Source organism: Podarcis melisellensis (assembly GCF_964234715.1).
Source record: "Podarcis melisellensis genome assembly, chromosome: 10".
In the NCBI taxonomy this organism is placed as follows: Eukaryota; Metazoa; Chordata; class Lepidosauria; order Squamata; family Lacertidae; genus Podarcis; species Podarcis melisellensis.
In genome coordinates, this window is record NC_138542.1 from 4193397 (window position 1) to 4210097 (window position 16701).

Consider the following 16701-nt stretch of genomic DNA (forward strand, 5'->3'; position numbering starts at 1 on the left):
GATCTATGAGCTGAGGTACTTGCATGAATCAAGCCCACAGATACAAAAGAAAGCGCACACTTGTACAAACAACTCTTCTTCAGGAAATGCTCTGGGAAAGTGTGAACATGAGTTAAGAGATCCCTGGTCACCTTCAGCCTAGATTGTCCACATGGGAACGTAAGAAGAAGCCTGCTGGACCAGGCTTCATTCCTTTTATAAGTTTGTTCCCCCTATTTGTTTCCCTGTGGGTTTTCTTCCTTCCTTGTGTACTACCACTTTCCTGAAATATCCACAGTCCCTTCCACCCCTGCATAATCTCTTTCTGTCTCTGTGAGAGAATGGAGGGTTATAGGCTGAACCAAAGGCTTCAGTGACTGATGGATGGGGAATCTTTGGTTCAATCTTTATTGGACACAAACTCCCATCCACTTCTGCCTGAATGGCCAGTGATCAAGAATTATGGGAGTTGTAGTTCAACAGCATCTGGGGAGTACTATGTTGATTATCCCTTTCATAGGAAAGGGGACCACCATAGAGCTGTGCTAACACAGGAAAGTGCTCTTGGGCCTACCGGAGCATGCTTCTGCATGGAGAACAGCCCACATTGGGGAGGTACATCTTACCACTTTAGTGTCTATGTCAGACAAGTGCGAAGGTAGTTTTGAAAAATCTAGTTATTTATTAACACAACTCTTGAAAATCCCAGATATGTGATGGGTCAGGGAGAACCCCATACTAGTATTATTAGGTGATGTGATGGAAGTTACCAATTTCCTTGGAAAGCCTCACTGTGCTCCAGTCAGATTACAGTTTCTGAGCATTTCTTGCAGCCGAATTTTCTAAAAATCAAGGTTATTCTGAAAACAAGCTGCGGCTGTTTCAGAACGTTCTTTCAGAATGTTTGTTTTGGTGCCCAAGTTATATTATCTCTCTCTTTTATTATTTTTCACAGAACATTTAAACTCAATATTAAATGTGGCTCTTGGTGTTTGTCTTTAATGGGGTGCATGGTGTTCAGACTGATGTAAGAACTACTTTCTAAAGCAAAGGTACACTATAAATAAAGTTTCCCATCATATGCTGGTTGTTCTCTTTAGCCTACCTTTTTAATTGTAGTCAGTAACTCAAGTCCTCTAACATACTAACTTGCAGCATCTTCGTATTCTCTTCTAGAAATCTTATCATAGATGCAACCAAAAGCAAAGCTCTATTAGAAAAGGGAGGGTATTCTTATAAGTACCTTCTGAATTCTTACCATTCTGAAAACCTCTTATCAGAAATTGTTGCAAAATGACAATCTTGTGATTTATAGTCTCTTATATAGTAATCCTTCCCAACTCAACAAACAGCAATTTCCTTTGTGCCTGGTTACATTTCTGATGAGTGTACTGAAAAAAGACTCTGCAGATTTTTGAAGATATCATGAGAATAAATACCCAACATTAAAAACATGCTCTATTGAAATCAGTGCAGCTTATGCACATGAAATGGCACAAAATTCATTCATTCGTTCATTTTATTTATATGCTGATTTTACACACACACACACACACACACACACACACACACACACACACACACAAATGTGCTCTAAGCGGCTTACAACAAACAGGATGCATTTCAAACAAACGGTACAAATACAATTTCATAATAACATAGCAAGACAAAAATATAATAATATACAAAAATACTGTAAATATAGCGAGATTACTTAAACAACATGCAGCATCCAATAGCAAAAATAACATGGGAGCTTCACAGTTCCACCTTAGTCCTAGAACAGGCTTCCTCAGCCTCGGCCCTCCAGATGTTTTTGGCCTACAACTCCCCTGATCCCTAGCTAGCAGGACCAGTGGTCAGGGATGATGGGAATTGTAGTCTCAAAACATCTGGAGGGCCGAGGTTGAGGAAGCCTGTCTATCCCATGAGGCTGCTCCATATACTTAACTTGTTTGTGGATAAAGTGATGGCTCCAATATCCACAATGACCTATTTTTGTGTACAAATTGATCCAACTCATTACATAGCAGCATTGTGAATTGTGAATTGTCTCCCCCAGAAGTTATTCTGCTATAATAATAATAATTAATAATGATTTATTATTTCTACCCTGCCCATCTGGCTGGGTTTCCCCAGCCACTCTGGGCGGCTTTCAACAGAACATTAAAATCAGAATAAAACTTCAAACATTAAAATCTTCCCTAAAAAGGGCTGCCTTCAGATGTCTTCTAAAAGTCGGATAGTTGTTTATTTCCATGACATCTGACGGGAGGGCGTTCCACAGGGTGGGCACCACTACCAAGAAGGCCCTGTGCGTGGTTCCCTGTAACCTCACTTCTCACAGTGAGGGAACCGCCAGAAGGCCCTCGGAGCTGGACCTCAATGTCTGGGCACCTCAACAATGGGGGTGGAGATGCTCCTTCAGATATACTGGACCAGGCCGTTTAGGGCTTTAAAGGTCAGCACCAACACTTGGAATTATGTTCGGAAATGTACTGGGAGCCAATGTAAGTCTGTCAGTTTGAAATGGTGAATGAGATTCTGTGTATACATTGTTGGCATTTATCAGACCAGTGTCCAAAGTGAGCTCTTTTATAGGTGCCCACACAGAATTGTTTTATAAAGGTAATAATCCATTACTTTCAGTGAAACCTTTGCTCATTACTATCCCCATTGAGCAAGGGATACAAGGATGGAAACCTGATTCTGTGCCTGTAGTGCTCCTACCTGGATTGGGTCAGGATTGTGCTTTAAAAATATTCTAATTTAATTATTTTGTTTTCTCTCTACCACATACATATAGGGGTGTGGGTGGGTGTGTAACGCTTATCCTAGGTATTCTAATGCAATTATTTTATTTTTCCCTGTCCCACATGTCTAAAGTAGTGGATGATGTGGGGAATTCACGAGTTGTTGTCTGGATTTGAGCAATTCTTTCCTCTTAGCTTACAAATGGTACATCCATAAATCAAAGTCAGCAGCCGTCCAATAATTTTTTAACTAGGACTGTGTGATTTGTACTCTATAGTTCATTGTTTGGAGGTAAGAAAGGTGTGTAGGATTGAGTAGAACATAAGCTTTCAATTAGAAGACAAGAAGCTTTCAATTAGTTACACTTGAAACAGACAGAAACCCTATTTATGCATTATTCATATGCAAGATGTTGCTGTGTTTTCTTGAAGCAGGACTCGCCTCCTTCCTCAATAATGTTGAAAGAGACCCCGCCCCCCCCCCAATGCATAAACTCCTGCTTATGAGCAGGGGCTGCACACGAATGGGCTTATAGCACAACCAGGTGTCCTGATCACATGGAGTCCCTACATGTGAGTAGGAGCTTGTGCCTTGGGGCTTCTCTTCAGAGAACTGCTGGCAATGTTGTAGGCAGGGCTAACAGCACAGCCCTGATCCAACTAAACATGATAATGCTATAAACATGAATAACACGTGATTGGAGCTAAAGAATGCTGTCTGTTCAGATGTGCAGGCTGAGCTCTCACTTAGGTTGATTCATCTTTTTAGGTTTGCCCACCATTGCTGACAACGACCATGCAATTCTGAAACAATCTATTCTGCAGTTGTGTACACTCTATGGGATTTAGTTAACCAAGGTTGTGCGTTAGAAGGCTTCTGCTCTGTCAAGAGTCCATGAAAGTGTAGTACACCTCGAGATTACAATAATAAACCGCAAATGACTGTCATAATGTTGTGAAAATATGAATCAATGCTGTTTTGTTACTTTAGCACATTGGTGCGGGCATACCCAAAATTAGAAAAAGGAGACCCTATGTCCAGGTAACTATGGATAGAGGTGATTCTTAGAGTGTTTAAAGATGCATAGAGCTGAAGCTGAGATTAGAGAGCTTCTATTTAGCTTCCTGGGAAAACCTAACTAGGCTGTTTACTTGACCAAACAGCTTCTAAAGCATGAAGCTTGCAAACATAGTGTGGATGCTTGTGGAAGATGTTGCTTTAAGTAATTACGTGTTGCTGTTAACAGAACTGAATACAGTATATGCTTTTGCCACAATTTTCAATTCCGCCCCGCCCCCCGCCAAGAAGTTTAGAATCTGGAGAGGGAGGCTGCTTATTCTGGATTTATTTTACTGTAAACCTGAAGCCCTTACATTATATTTGATAGACTTTTGAGCCATATTAAGGATTTGTGGTTTCCCACATGCAGGTCAAAACATGGTGCTTCTTGTTTCATTTGCAGCTGTGCGTCTGTGAATGCTGTACAGAGCACAGCAAAACTGTTATTTGCACACACACAAAAACATCAGTATTTTGAATTCACAGTGTGTTCAGATTATCACTACCACTCCCCCAGAATCAACACACTTTAGTGATTTCATTTTTATGTTGCTGCATCATTTTATACCTCCATCTGTCCTTCATACTGTATTTACCTTATTAACTAAAATAACACCCCCTACCTTGTAATAGCCATGCTGAAAGTCAATATACATTCTCCTTTTTTCTTTTTTTAGTGGCTTTTTCTTGCATGGCTTTTTCACTTTACTTCCTCAGTCATGTTTTATGACTGCAGCTGATAAGATGTGTAGAAATGCAAACCATATAGGATTTTCTATCTAAATGCATCCTAGCAAAATGGGAAAGGAGCAGTTATCGGAGTCTAAAGTTTGGCTTAAAAAAAAGCAACATCACTTTTTTAAGGGGGCAGTTAAGACGGATGGCTAAGAGTTGAGAGGCTGCAATTCTGTTCAGTGTTACCTCAGAATAAATGCCTGTAAATTCATAAGTGTTTACTTCTTTGTAAATAATACCTAGATCCTGTTCAAGCACATAAGCACATTTATTTTTTCCGATTCATGATTTCCCCATCCACTTATTCTGATAACTATTAAAACTCACAACATCTATTAAACTTAAGTCAAATCAAGGATATATTGATGTAAGTCAGTAATGGAAGACACAATAATGGAAGACGCAGACTATTTGTTCCTCAAAACTATTGACAAATGGTGGATATAATCAAGAGGCCATAGGAAAGGAGGCATTATTTACTGTATGTAGAGCCCAAGGACACAATCCATTAGAAGGTTCTCCTTTGCAAGCCACATTGAAACAAACGGAACTTGAACATGGTACTCTTCAAAGGGAAGTCATCGTTGTTTCATCCATTATCCCCTCTGATTAATTATTATTATTATTCATTTCTGTAGTGCTTAAATCCAATAATATGCCCTTGCTCTAAAACTGAAGGTTATAAAGGTCCCTGATTCAGGTTTATTTAGTTATTTCAGACTTAAAACAATATTAAGTATCTAAAAAGATTAAATGCATGAGGCTTGCAAAAGAGATCTTCCCAGTGGAGTGTGATCTAAGCATTTTATTAGGGATCCATTTGCTTTATCTGTAAACATTCATTTCATGTTTGTATTATTCAGAGATAGCCTAAACTTTTAGATTCCGTAACTGTGACTAAACCATGCTATCATTTTTTGAGTGTTTTTTTTTAAAAAAGGTTGATTCTTGTATTATGGGTTATTTATCACACTGTTTTCTTTTGTGCCCTTGCTTTGTTTACTGGAACGGGATATGGACTGCAATGCTGCTTTTGCCACGGCAATGCCTTCATGCATGCTGCCTGGGTTTGATCCTTCTAATGTCATTCCATTGCATGTAAGGAATTTATTATTTCAATTTGATTTGCTTTACATTTGAGAACTAGACTTTGTGAAGGTTAAGTTCTTGTCTTCTTTTAATTGTGTTTGTTATTCATTTTTAATTTTATCATTATTTTCTCTCAATGATTTATTTCACTAAAGTTGATTTATATGTCTAGATGAATAAGAGCTTAGCAGTTGTAAAATGCATATAATTGTACCAGCAATGATCTGCATTTATTTCAATTGGTGTTTGAATATTTTCATATCCAAGGCAAGATTTCCTCTGCTGTTTCTCTTATTGAAACAAGTTTCTAAAAAGAACAGCAAAAAAGAACACACTGTCTATTTAGTACCTTGTTAATATGATCCAGATGAACATAATGAGCCAACTTTCTTATTTCTATCTCTAAGCAGTTTCTCGGTCATTGACTAGTAGAACTGTTGACAGATTCTGGACTATTGCATCCCTTCCTTGCACATGGTTCTGCTAAAATCACTGGAACTATTGGCGACTCAAACTCCTTTCTGACATTTTGCTAATGCATTGTAATCAGTGTGCGACTCAGTGTGTGAGCCGAGATTGGGGGTGCACCAGTCTGACACCAGCATCACACATCTCACTCCTAATATCTCTGCCTTGAGTGTGGACATCTGAAGAGGGAAAATCTATACACAAATGCTTATATATGATCTCGAATCCTACACTTGATGTACATAGACTTTCCCTCTTCAGATGTCATGGACACGACTGCTCCCATCATATCTTTGAATTTCTCCTGGAATCAGTGAAGTATGAGAACAGACAAGTATGGGAACATAGAGTTTATCTTCTGGCATTTAGGAAAATACGTACATATTCACCTCAACAAAGACCAGGGCATAATTTCTTCCGTTATATGGTGGCTGCTTTAAATTACTCCCATGTGGCAACCATTACCAATGTTCCCTTCCCCGGGTGACTACTACGTGGCTCTCTGTATTGTGCTTTTTGTCAAAGGAATGTACATAATGTTTTCCCCGAAATGTCAGTGCTGAAAGAGTGAGTTGACATGGGTCTTGTCTGCCTTTTTGCAGGATCTGGTTAGAAGAGTGGTAAGGAGAGAATTGCCTAGGCCTAGCAGGTCTGAGCACTGTAAGACTTTAAGGCAAGAGTTAGGTAGGAATGTGCCTCTATCTACAACCATGGCAATCCATCCTCATAGAAGGTAGGCTGTGAATGAATTTCCCAAGTCCGCGTTGAAGAACCTGTGGCCCTTCAGATGGTCATGAGCTGCAGCTCTCCTCTTCCCCAAGGATTGCCCATGCTGGCTAGAGCTGATGGGAGTTGGAGTCCCACAGCCTGGGGAGGGTCACAGGTTCTCTGTCCTTGCTATCAGGAGTGGTATTATACTACTTTGTGGTAGCGAGGACCTGGTTGTACCAGCAAGGAGGACTAAACTTTCTGAAGGTATTTTCAAAATTATCTGTCAGGATTGAATCCCTTTTCAACAATGAGGACTTCCCTTATTTTTCCTTTATCTGAATTTAATCCTTTCTCCTTTGATTCCTATCTTTGCCCATCAACCTCTGCCATTAATTTCAAAAATAAGTGCTTTTAACTCTTTTGAAAAACAAGTCTGTTGTACCTAACTCTTCTCTAGCTATAAAAAGTCATTGACTTTTCTTCCTCCCTTCCTTCTTTGTGTCCAATGTGATGCCGTTTCTGCCTCTCAATTGCAGTTTCTACACATATATTTTGTGAAATAATTTAGATTGAGGAAAGAGCCTCAGTGCATTACCAAGCTCTACATTCTGGGGTAAACTAATTATCTCTTGCCCAATTAGTCTTGGTTGACCACAAACTTGACATGAGCCAACAGTGTGACGCGGCAGCTAAAAAAGCCAATGCAATTCTGGGCTGCAACAATAGGAGTATAGCATCTAGATCAAGGGAAGTAATAGTGCCACTGTATTCTGCTCTGGTCAGACCTCACCTGGAGTACTGTGTCCAGTTCTGGGCACCACAGTTCAAGAAGGACACTGACAAACTGGAACGTGTCCAGAGGAGGGCAACCAAAATGGTCAAAGGCCTGGAAATGATGCCTTATGAGGAACGGCTAAGGGAGCTGGGCATGTTTAGCCTGGAGAAGAGGAGGTTAAGGGGTGATATGATAGCCATGTTCAAATATGTAAAAGGAGGGAGAAAGGTTGTTTTCTGCTGCTCCAGAGAAGCGGACACGGAGCAATGGTTCCAAACTACAAGAAAGAAGATTCCACCTAAACATTAGGAAGAACTTCCTGACAGTAAGAGCTGTTCGACAGTGGAATTTGCTGCCAAGGAGTGTGGTGGAGTCTCCTTCTTTGGAGGTCTTTAAGCAGAGGCTTGACAACCATATGTGCTCTGATGGTGTTTCCTGCTTGGCAGGGGGTTGGAATCGATGGCCCTTGTGGTCTCTTCCAACTCTATGATTCTATGATTCTATTCTATGAATTATCTCTCACATATATATATTTGTTTAAATGGAAAGACTACATATTTTATAGCTGTACTGATTAAAAACTGGAGAGGTAAGTAATTCCACCTTTATGAATCCCATGAGTTTCAAGATAGAATTTGAAGCAATTCAACCAATTTAATCCTGAATGCAACATGGCAAGAAATATTTTTATTATATGCTGGTTTGACACTTCTTCTTCAGAATCCTAAATCTCAGGAGCCAGTGACGCTGGATTTTCTGGATGCAGAGCTGGAAAACGATATTAAAGTTGAGGTAAATGATATTGATGAATCACTGGGTGTATCTACACATAGGAAAAAATGCTATAAATAAGTCAGAAATTAAATCATTATGTAAAAATTGTATAGAATTATTTTGCTCTCTGGTGCCATCTGGTGTTGCATGTTTATAACAAATTCAAAACATCCTTTTAGACTAATGTAGCTGAGTCCAGTGTCTTCCTTGTTAGGTAAGCTGTTTTCTGGGACAAATAAAGCTCTACCCCACACACGGTGGCTTGAAAAATAAAGCTCTACCCCACACACAGATGTAAAACCAACATCTGCCTTCTGTGATAAGGTAACATCTGCCTTCTGTAAGCCACTTCAAGTGGCTTACAACTAGTTTTAAAACAGCAACAACAATCAATAAAATATGTAAGAAAAGGGAGTTCTCATAAAAGCAAACCAGCAGCTAAATGAGCACACACGTAATCTTAAGCAGCTCTGCACACATCAGGAGCTTTTTATCTGATGCCTATTTTTCAAGCAATATCAGTGAGAGGTAGGCCTGCTAGGGGAGGGCATCACATGACCCTGAGTACCACAACCAAAAAGCCCCTTCTCAAAGATCCTTATGGTGCAGAGAACCCTGCTTGCAGTGCAGAGTCAGAAATCAGATCCTGGGATTCTATTAAGCAAGCTCTGAATATTTTACACCTAGGGGTAATTTTACTCAGCCCACTTCTGGCTGCTCTGAACTACAGTGGGTTTTGGGGATAATTTTTTATAAGCTCTGCTTCCAAGAATCTTGCTAAAATAGATGTTGGGGATTTGATCCATGCATTGTTGGGCTGCAGCCAGCATGGCAATTAATGATTCCATTAATTAATTAATTAATTAATTAATTAGTGATTCCATCCTTGACAAGTACCCCACTTTCTTTGAAGCCACTCCAGGCTCTGCCTTCGTCTCAGGGCACCCAATTCTGTGTGGAGCAGTGATTAGATGAGGGCAAGCAGAGATTGGGTGGATGGGGGGGGGGATTAAGGAGACCAGAGGGTGGGCAGACGGGATGGTGTGGGGTGTGTGTCCCCCTTTGCCTTCCCAAAACATTGGAGGGCATGTGATTTCATTGAAATGAATAAGCTATGCTGTTTAACGTAGCCTCGAGCATTGCATTTAGGCAAATCTTGTTTAAAGTTTATGATTTCTTACACAGTGCAGGAAATGATCATGGACCCTGTTCAAAATTAGTGAAATTTATTGAATACTTTGGATTTGCTTCTTTATTTTTGTAATTCTCCTGATTGTAGATTCGGAAAAAAATGATAGATGGAGAAAGCGGAGATAGGACATTTAGAACGCTGGTCAAGTCTCAAGATGAGGTGAGTTATCATAGAATTAAGGAATTGTAGAGTTGAAAGGGACCACAAGGATACCTAGTCCAAGCCACTGCAAGTACGTGTTAGGAATTGTCTGAAACAGAAAGATTCCAATTGCTTATTAGCATCATGCATTTGATACATGATGGTGATTATGTTCATGGTTTTCAAATCTGAAGCTGTAGTGGGAGAGAAGCTGTGGTGGCATTTGCACATAGATCAACATCTCACCTCAAATTAAGAGAGAGCTCTTCTTTGACTGTGTTCACAGATGCCACAATCTGTGTAAGAGGATTTTTTTTAACCTAGCTCGAGGTTCCAACCTCTGGCAGTGGCGTACCTACATTTTGGGAGCCCTGAAGCCTGAACTATCATGGGGCCCCTCTTTGCAACCATCTAGGTCTAGGAAACCACTGTTACCTTATTCATTGGGGTTGTTCCATGACAGATCACCACACCTTTACAACATCTCTGCTACTGACTCTCAAACTTTGGGATTGTTGATATATATGCAAGAAAAAATTAATCCGTTTGAGTCATGCAACTCAAATTGGGTCTAATAGGCCCATTTTTGAAAGCTTCATGAATTTCATAGTAGATCCACTCCTGACCTCTGGGTGGGGGACATTGGGCCTGAGCGCTAAATGCAAATTCCTAGGCTTCTCTGTTTGGCTCTTTAAAGAAAACAGGGAACACTTCTTCACTGGTCCACTCCATGAGACGTTTTGTCTGGCTGCAATCTATCCTTGAACTGTGGTAATGCCTCCTTGCTTTCTTGGAAGGAGGATGCCAAGGTGGGTGTAGAAACCTCTGACTTTTGACTGCTACGGGGACTTTTGACCTTTGCGCGCTCTACTGGCAGTCAGCCCTCAGAAGGTGGCCCACAAAGGGATGTGACTGTCGGGCTGTTCTTCAGCTCTGCTTTGAGAAGGACAGAGACAACACGTTGTCGCAACTTGCCAAGAACCCTAAAATGGTAGTTATACATTTGGAAGCAGACCACATATACATTTTTTCCTTTAAACTTAGATCACATCAGACCAAGGCATTTTCAGATGCCACATTTCCACAAAACCTTCCTCAGAATCTTTACATGTGCTCTAGCCATAAAAACAGGTGCTCTATAAAAGTTTTTTTCTGCTCTCTCCAAAACTCCTAAAAATCAAAATCTTGTTAATGTTTATGTTTAAATTGTATGTAGATAGAAACAAGACACCTGTTGCGGCACATTTGAACATTATTAGTAACTCTGCAGTGCAGCAGCTGTACAGTTTTTATCACAGGCATTCCTATAAATCTGTGTCTCTCAGTATAACATTGTAATATGCTACAGCTGGCAAGGAGTTACACTTTAAATGATGAAAACTGAATAAACCTGCTCCTTTGGGATGTATTAACTCTGATTAAATCTCTACAGCCTGCCCAGGGACCTTCTAAAATTTTCCATCATGTGGCCTCTCCTTCATTCATTCTGTAATTATGTGAATTGAAAACTTCAGATTAATCTTGCCCTCCAGTAACACATTTATATTTGTGCTTCTATCGATGCATGCTGGCTGTCCTGTTCAGTGAGGCTATGTTTTCCATTACCATAGCCTGGAGTGAGGAAATCCATAGGCCTGGTTGCCAGTAGCAGCTTTCAAATTGGTCATTTTACTCATGCACAATTCTATATAGCCACCCAGAATGGCTGGGGAAACCTAGCCAGATGGGCGGGGTAGAAATAAATTATTATTATCATCATCATCATCATCATCATCATTATTATTATTATTATTTACAAATGGTGCTGCAAAATAAATAAATAGAATCAGACCAGGAAATGGTGTGAGAGAGCTGGACCTTGTGGCTCACAAGGAGACCCTCCCCAGCGCCCGAAGAGGATGTCATTGAGGACAGAGGAAGAGATCTGGGCTTTTTTCTTTTTTTTTTATAAAAATTTTTATTAAGATTTTTTACAGATACATATTTAACAAACAAAATAGGTTTCATAACATCTTTTCATTCTATTGCGGACTCCCTCACGTCTCCCGCTTCCACTCTCATCATTAAAAACGAATTTTTCCAAGCAAATTATCATCTTGTTTATACTCTTAAGTGCAATGTTTAGGTTAAACTCAAATAAAAAATTATAATTTAATGGTAGACAGTTATTTCTGCTCTGGCTTCCTTGTTAGGATTCAACCAAATTACAATACTTTTGTAAATAAATCTTAAATTTCTTCCAGTCTTCTTCAACCCTCTCCTCTCCCAGGTCGCGGATTCTGCCAGTCATCTCGGCCAGTTGCATATAGTCCATCAGCTGCATCTGCCATTCTTCCAGTGTTGGTAGATCTTGGGTTTTCCAACTCTTAGCAATAAGTATCCTTGCCGCCGTTGTAGCGTACATAAAAAATGTTCTATCCTTCTTTAACACGTTCTGGCCGACCATGCCCAGAAGGAAGGCCTCTGGTTTCTTGGTGAAGGTATACTTAAATACCTTTTTTAACTCATTATATATCATTTCCCAAAAGGCCTTCACTTTAGGGCAGGTCCACCAGAGGTGAAAGAATGTTCCTTCATTTTCCTTACATTTCCAACATTTGTTATCAGACGAATGGTGTATTTTAGCCAATTTCACTGGGGTCATGTACCATCTATATATCATTTTCATTACATTTTCCTTCAGAGCATTACATGCTGTGAAGTTCAGCCCGGTAGTCCATAACCTTTCCCAGTCCTCAAACATAATGTTGTGCCCAATATCCTGGGCCCACTTTATCATAGCCGATTTAACCAATTCGTCTTGTGTGTTCCATTTCAGCAGCAAGTTATACATTTTTGAAAGTACCTTGGTCTTAGGTTCTAGCAGTTCTGTCTCCAGTTTCGATTTCTCCACCTGGAATCCTAACTTTTTATCAATCTTAAACACTTCCTTAATCTGAGCATAGTGTAACCAGTCTCGCACTTTATCTTTCATTTTCTCTAAACTCTGCAGTTTCCAATTGTCTCCATCCCTTTCTAGTATTTCCCAATATTTTGGCCAATTGGCCTCCATATTGGGTCTTTTTCGGGCCTTGGCCTCCAAAGGTGACAGCCACCTCGGTGTTTTGTTTTCTAATAAGTCTTTGTATCTTGTCCAGACATTAAATATTGCTTTTCTGACAATATGGTTCTTAAAGACCTTGTTGATCTTAACCTTGTCATACCATAAATATGCATGCCATCCAAATGCATTGTTAAAACCTTCCAAATCCAGCACATCCGTGTCCTCCAGAAGTAGCCAGTCTTTTAGCCAGCAGAAAGCTGCGGCTTCATAGTACAACTTTAAGTCTGGCAGGGCAAAGCCCCCTCTTTCTTTTGCGTCCGTTAATATCTTAAACTTAATTCTGGGCTTTTTGCCCTGCCAGACAAATTTGGAGATATCTTTCTGCCACTTCCGGAAGCACTCCGTTTTATCTACAATCTGCAATGTCTGAAACAAAAATAACATTTTTGGCAATACATTCATCTTAATAGCAGCTATTCGACCTAACAATGAAAGTTTCAGTTTTGACCAGCTATCCAAGTCTCTCTTAATTTCAGACCAACATTTTTCATAATTATCTTTAAACAGACTCAAATTCTTTGCTGTTATGTTTACCCCTAGGTACTTAACTTTCTTAACCACAGTTAACTCTGTCTCTCTCTGAAACCGTTCCGACTCAATATCTGTCAAGTTTTTTCCCAACACCTTGGTTTTTTGCTTATTTAGTTTAAATCCCGCCACCCGACCAAAATCCTGGATTAGTTGTAGTACTCTTTTCGTACTAGATTCTGGCTCCTGTAATGTCAGAACTAAGTCATCTGCAAACGCTTTAAGTTTGTATTGTTTCGCTCCGACCTGTATCCCTTCCACCAACCTGTCCCCTCTAATCGTGTTCAAGAGCACCTCCAGGACCGAGATAAATAGTAACGGGGAAATCGGACAGCCTTGTCGTGTTCCTTTTTCAATTTTAAACTCTTCTGTAACCACATTGTTAACTATCAGTTTAGCCTTTTGTTCTGAATATATTGCATCAATCCCATTCTCAAACCCCCGGCCCACTCCCATTTCTTTTAGAGATCTGGGCTTTTTTCACATTGCTCAGCCTCCCTGCCTAACAGCTGATGCATGTGGTGGAGCAGCAGTTAGCACAGCACTCCTTTTCTCTGTGGGAGCATCTCAGGCACAGAGTTTCACACATAAATAATGTGAGAGTTTCTCATATTGCTAGGCATGTTTCTTATCTATCAGCTGCACAGTCTTAAGGTTTTATATGATAACAATTTTAAGGTTATGTTACTGTCGTCATTTTGTTTTAACATGTCGGGGAAATCTAAATTGCCAGAAAGGAATAAAAAAAAGAAAATAATTTTGGACAACATTAGGCTGAATTTACATGGCACCCAGTTTGACGCTTGCCTTAATTGTTAGATATGCAATGAGGATTTGTTCTTGAATCTTGTAGGGTTTTTTTTAAAAAACTATTTTTGTAGCTTTCCTGAGATCATGGAGAAAATGATTGTCTTCCTCAATATTTTGCAGCGCTACATTGACAGAGGAAACAGAACATACACATGGACAGCTGTAAATGGTACTGATTACAGGTAATAACATTTCTGGTTCTGTTGAAAAGCAAAAATATCCTTATATCCTTAACCTGGCAAATTTTGTTATACAGGCAGCCATCCGTTTATGTGGGGGTTACATTCTGAGGCACCGCACATGTCAGTGAAATTGTGTATAATTGAAAGCCAATGAAAAATCCACAAACATCCTGTCACCCCCCCTGCCCTGCCCCTGTTCCGCCCTTTTGGTGATGCTTCAGTGATGTCTTTATGGCGTTTTTCAACCTAGGATGCAGTATCTAAATGGCCACATTCTCCTGCCTGTTTTGTCATCAGAGGTTAGGCAGATTATCACCAGAATCATAGAGGGACTTGAACCCAGGTTGTGGAATGAGACATTCTCTAGCTGTCTACGTTTTGTGGTTGTTCCTGACTTAGCAAAGGCGGAGCTCCCTTTTTATCTTCCCTTATTTCCACATGGCTTTGCTCTGGCCTGCGTTCTTCTCCTTCAAAATCCCAGTTCAACTAAGACAGTTTCTAAAATTAATTTTGGAAATGGAGCATGCTCAGTTGGCTTCAGCTTTCAGTTCCTTCAGTTCATCTTCATTTCTCTCTCTCTGGTGTTTAATTGATGAGCGCAAGAGCTCCTACACACTGGTAAACATCCCACCAAAAGAACCTTGTTGCAGTCATGTATGATTACCCCAAAACTGCCTTTTTCCCAGTGGTGTTTTTTTAACGCATGTGCACAAAATGGTTATATAGAGGGAGGAAAAAGGCATTAATGAGCTGAAATGAAAACAACAATACAATTGAAGATTTATAATAAAACTCAGAAACAAAAATACAACCTAATTTCCACAGGGACTCTTCCCCCTTACAAAGGTTAGACCTTCCCCCTTCCCCATTAAGTTCTTCTAATGTAATCTTAATAATAATAATAATAATAATAATAATAATAATATGCTTTGAATGACTGGTGCATGGGAAAGAGACCAATAATCCTATACTGTTTATCAGTAAAGAGGAAATATTTGAGATTTCAAAAAACAGCCATCACTATCTGCTCCAACTGGTGGGGTTGCTGGCTTTTGATTGAAAAAATATACCTAATACTAGTCCATTGGGTGGAGCTTGGCGTACTCTAGTGGTAGCAGAGTCAAGAGCAGAAGCTTTTTTTTTTTTTTTTTGCTGTGGCTGATACTGAAAGTCAAGGTGGACTGAGCCTGTATTTGCTTTCTAGTGCTGTGGGTTAAACCACAGAGCCTAGGGCTTGCCGATCAGAAGGTCAGTGGTTCGAATCCCCGCGACGGGGTGAGTTCCCATTGCTCAGTCCCTGCTCCTGCCAACCTAGCAGTTTGAAAGCACGTCAAAGTGCAAGCAGATAAATAGGTACCGCTCCGGTGGGAAGGTAAACGGTGGGAAGGTAAACTTCTGGTTTGCCAGAAGCGGCTTAGTCATGCTGGCCACATGACCCGGAAGCTTTATGCCAGCTCCCTCGGCCAGTAAAGCGAGACGAGTGCCGCAACCCCAGAGTCGTCCGCAACTGGACCTTTACCTTTACCTTTTACTGTACAGGGAACGGAACGTGTTACCAAATTCAGTCGCACTGGCTGCCGCTACCAGGCTGCTCTACCACCATAGCCCATCCTGCAAGCCAGGGAGAGCTCCTATACATTCTGCCATCTCTAAAGGGCTGAGTGTGGCTCTTTAGTGCATGTCTATAGACTCTACAGGTCAAGCATCTATACTAAATAAAAGATCTTCATTCATAACGTGCTTGCAAATGCAATTCTGGATTTTGCACACATGAATCTGGCAACTAACCCCAAGCCCAGATAGGCTGTTGTTGTTGTTGTGCAGGGGGGTTGTAAGTGCAACTTGAGTCACTATACTATTCTGGAAGCCTAGCAACCCTTGGAGCAGATTCTGTGTCTGAAATAATTTCCTTCCTATCTGCCTTCTGGTGATTTATATTATTTGACAATAACTTAAACTGAAGTAGTGAAAATTATTAGATTTTGTATCTTTCAAAAATGAGTGACAACATTTGATGTTATCTATCATTAGCAACCATAGTTTCGTGTTTACTTGCCCAAAATTGTAATTAGGGGATTTCCTGTCTTATTGTTCTACCTCACTGGTTATCTGTTTGACAGACTTAATCTTCAAAGTCTTGTTTGATTTCTCTCTGGGCTGATTTTTTTTTTAATGTCTTTTTGGTCTCCTAGAAAAACAGCAGTTAAGTCTCCCTGGAGACCACATTTCTGTAGACATATTTCTACATAAAATTATAGATGTTAATTAGTGGGTTCTGTTCAGCAGTAACTGCTAATAACAGAGAAGCCTTTTCTGATTTCCCTTGAGAGGAATTGGTGGAAAGCTGTCACCAAATAATGAGTAATTCTGCTGTGTACAGTTCAAATGGCAATTGACTATC

At 40.1% G+C, this 16701-nt stretch overlaps 1 protein-coding gene across 5 annotated transcripts in view; it reads left to right on the forward strand.

Annotated features, from left to right (window-relative positions):
• CACNA2D1 (calcium voltage-gated channel auxiliary subunit alpha2delta 1) overlaps positions 1–16701 on the forward strand; it is a 369792-nt gene that overhangs the window by 314114 nt on the left and 38977 nt on the right. For 2 of the 5 annotated variants that reach the window (XM_081927647.1, XM_081927648.1), the window contains exons 19-22: positions 3724–3774; positions 8291–8362; positions 9624–9695; positions 14239–14300. In XM_081927647.1, coding sequence (XP_081783773.1) covers positions 3724–3774; positions 8291–8362; positions 9624–9695; positions 14239–14300 — 257 coding nt within the window. Of the gene's footprint in view, positions 1–934; positions 1067–3723; positions 3775–8290; positions 8363–9623; positions 9696–14238; positions 14301–16701 lie in introns of those variants that run through there. The other 3 variants (XM_081927649.1, XM_081927650.1, XM_081927651.1) reach the window with 2 other exon arrangements.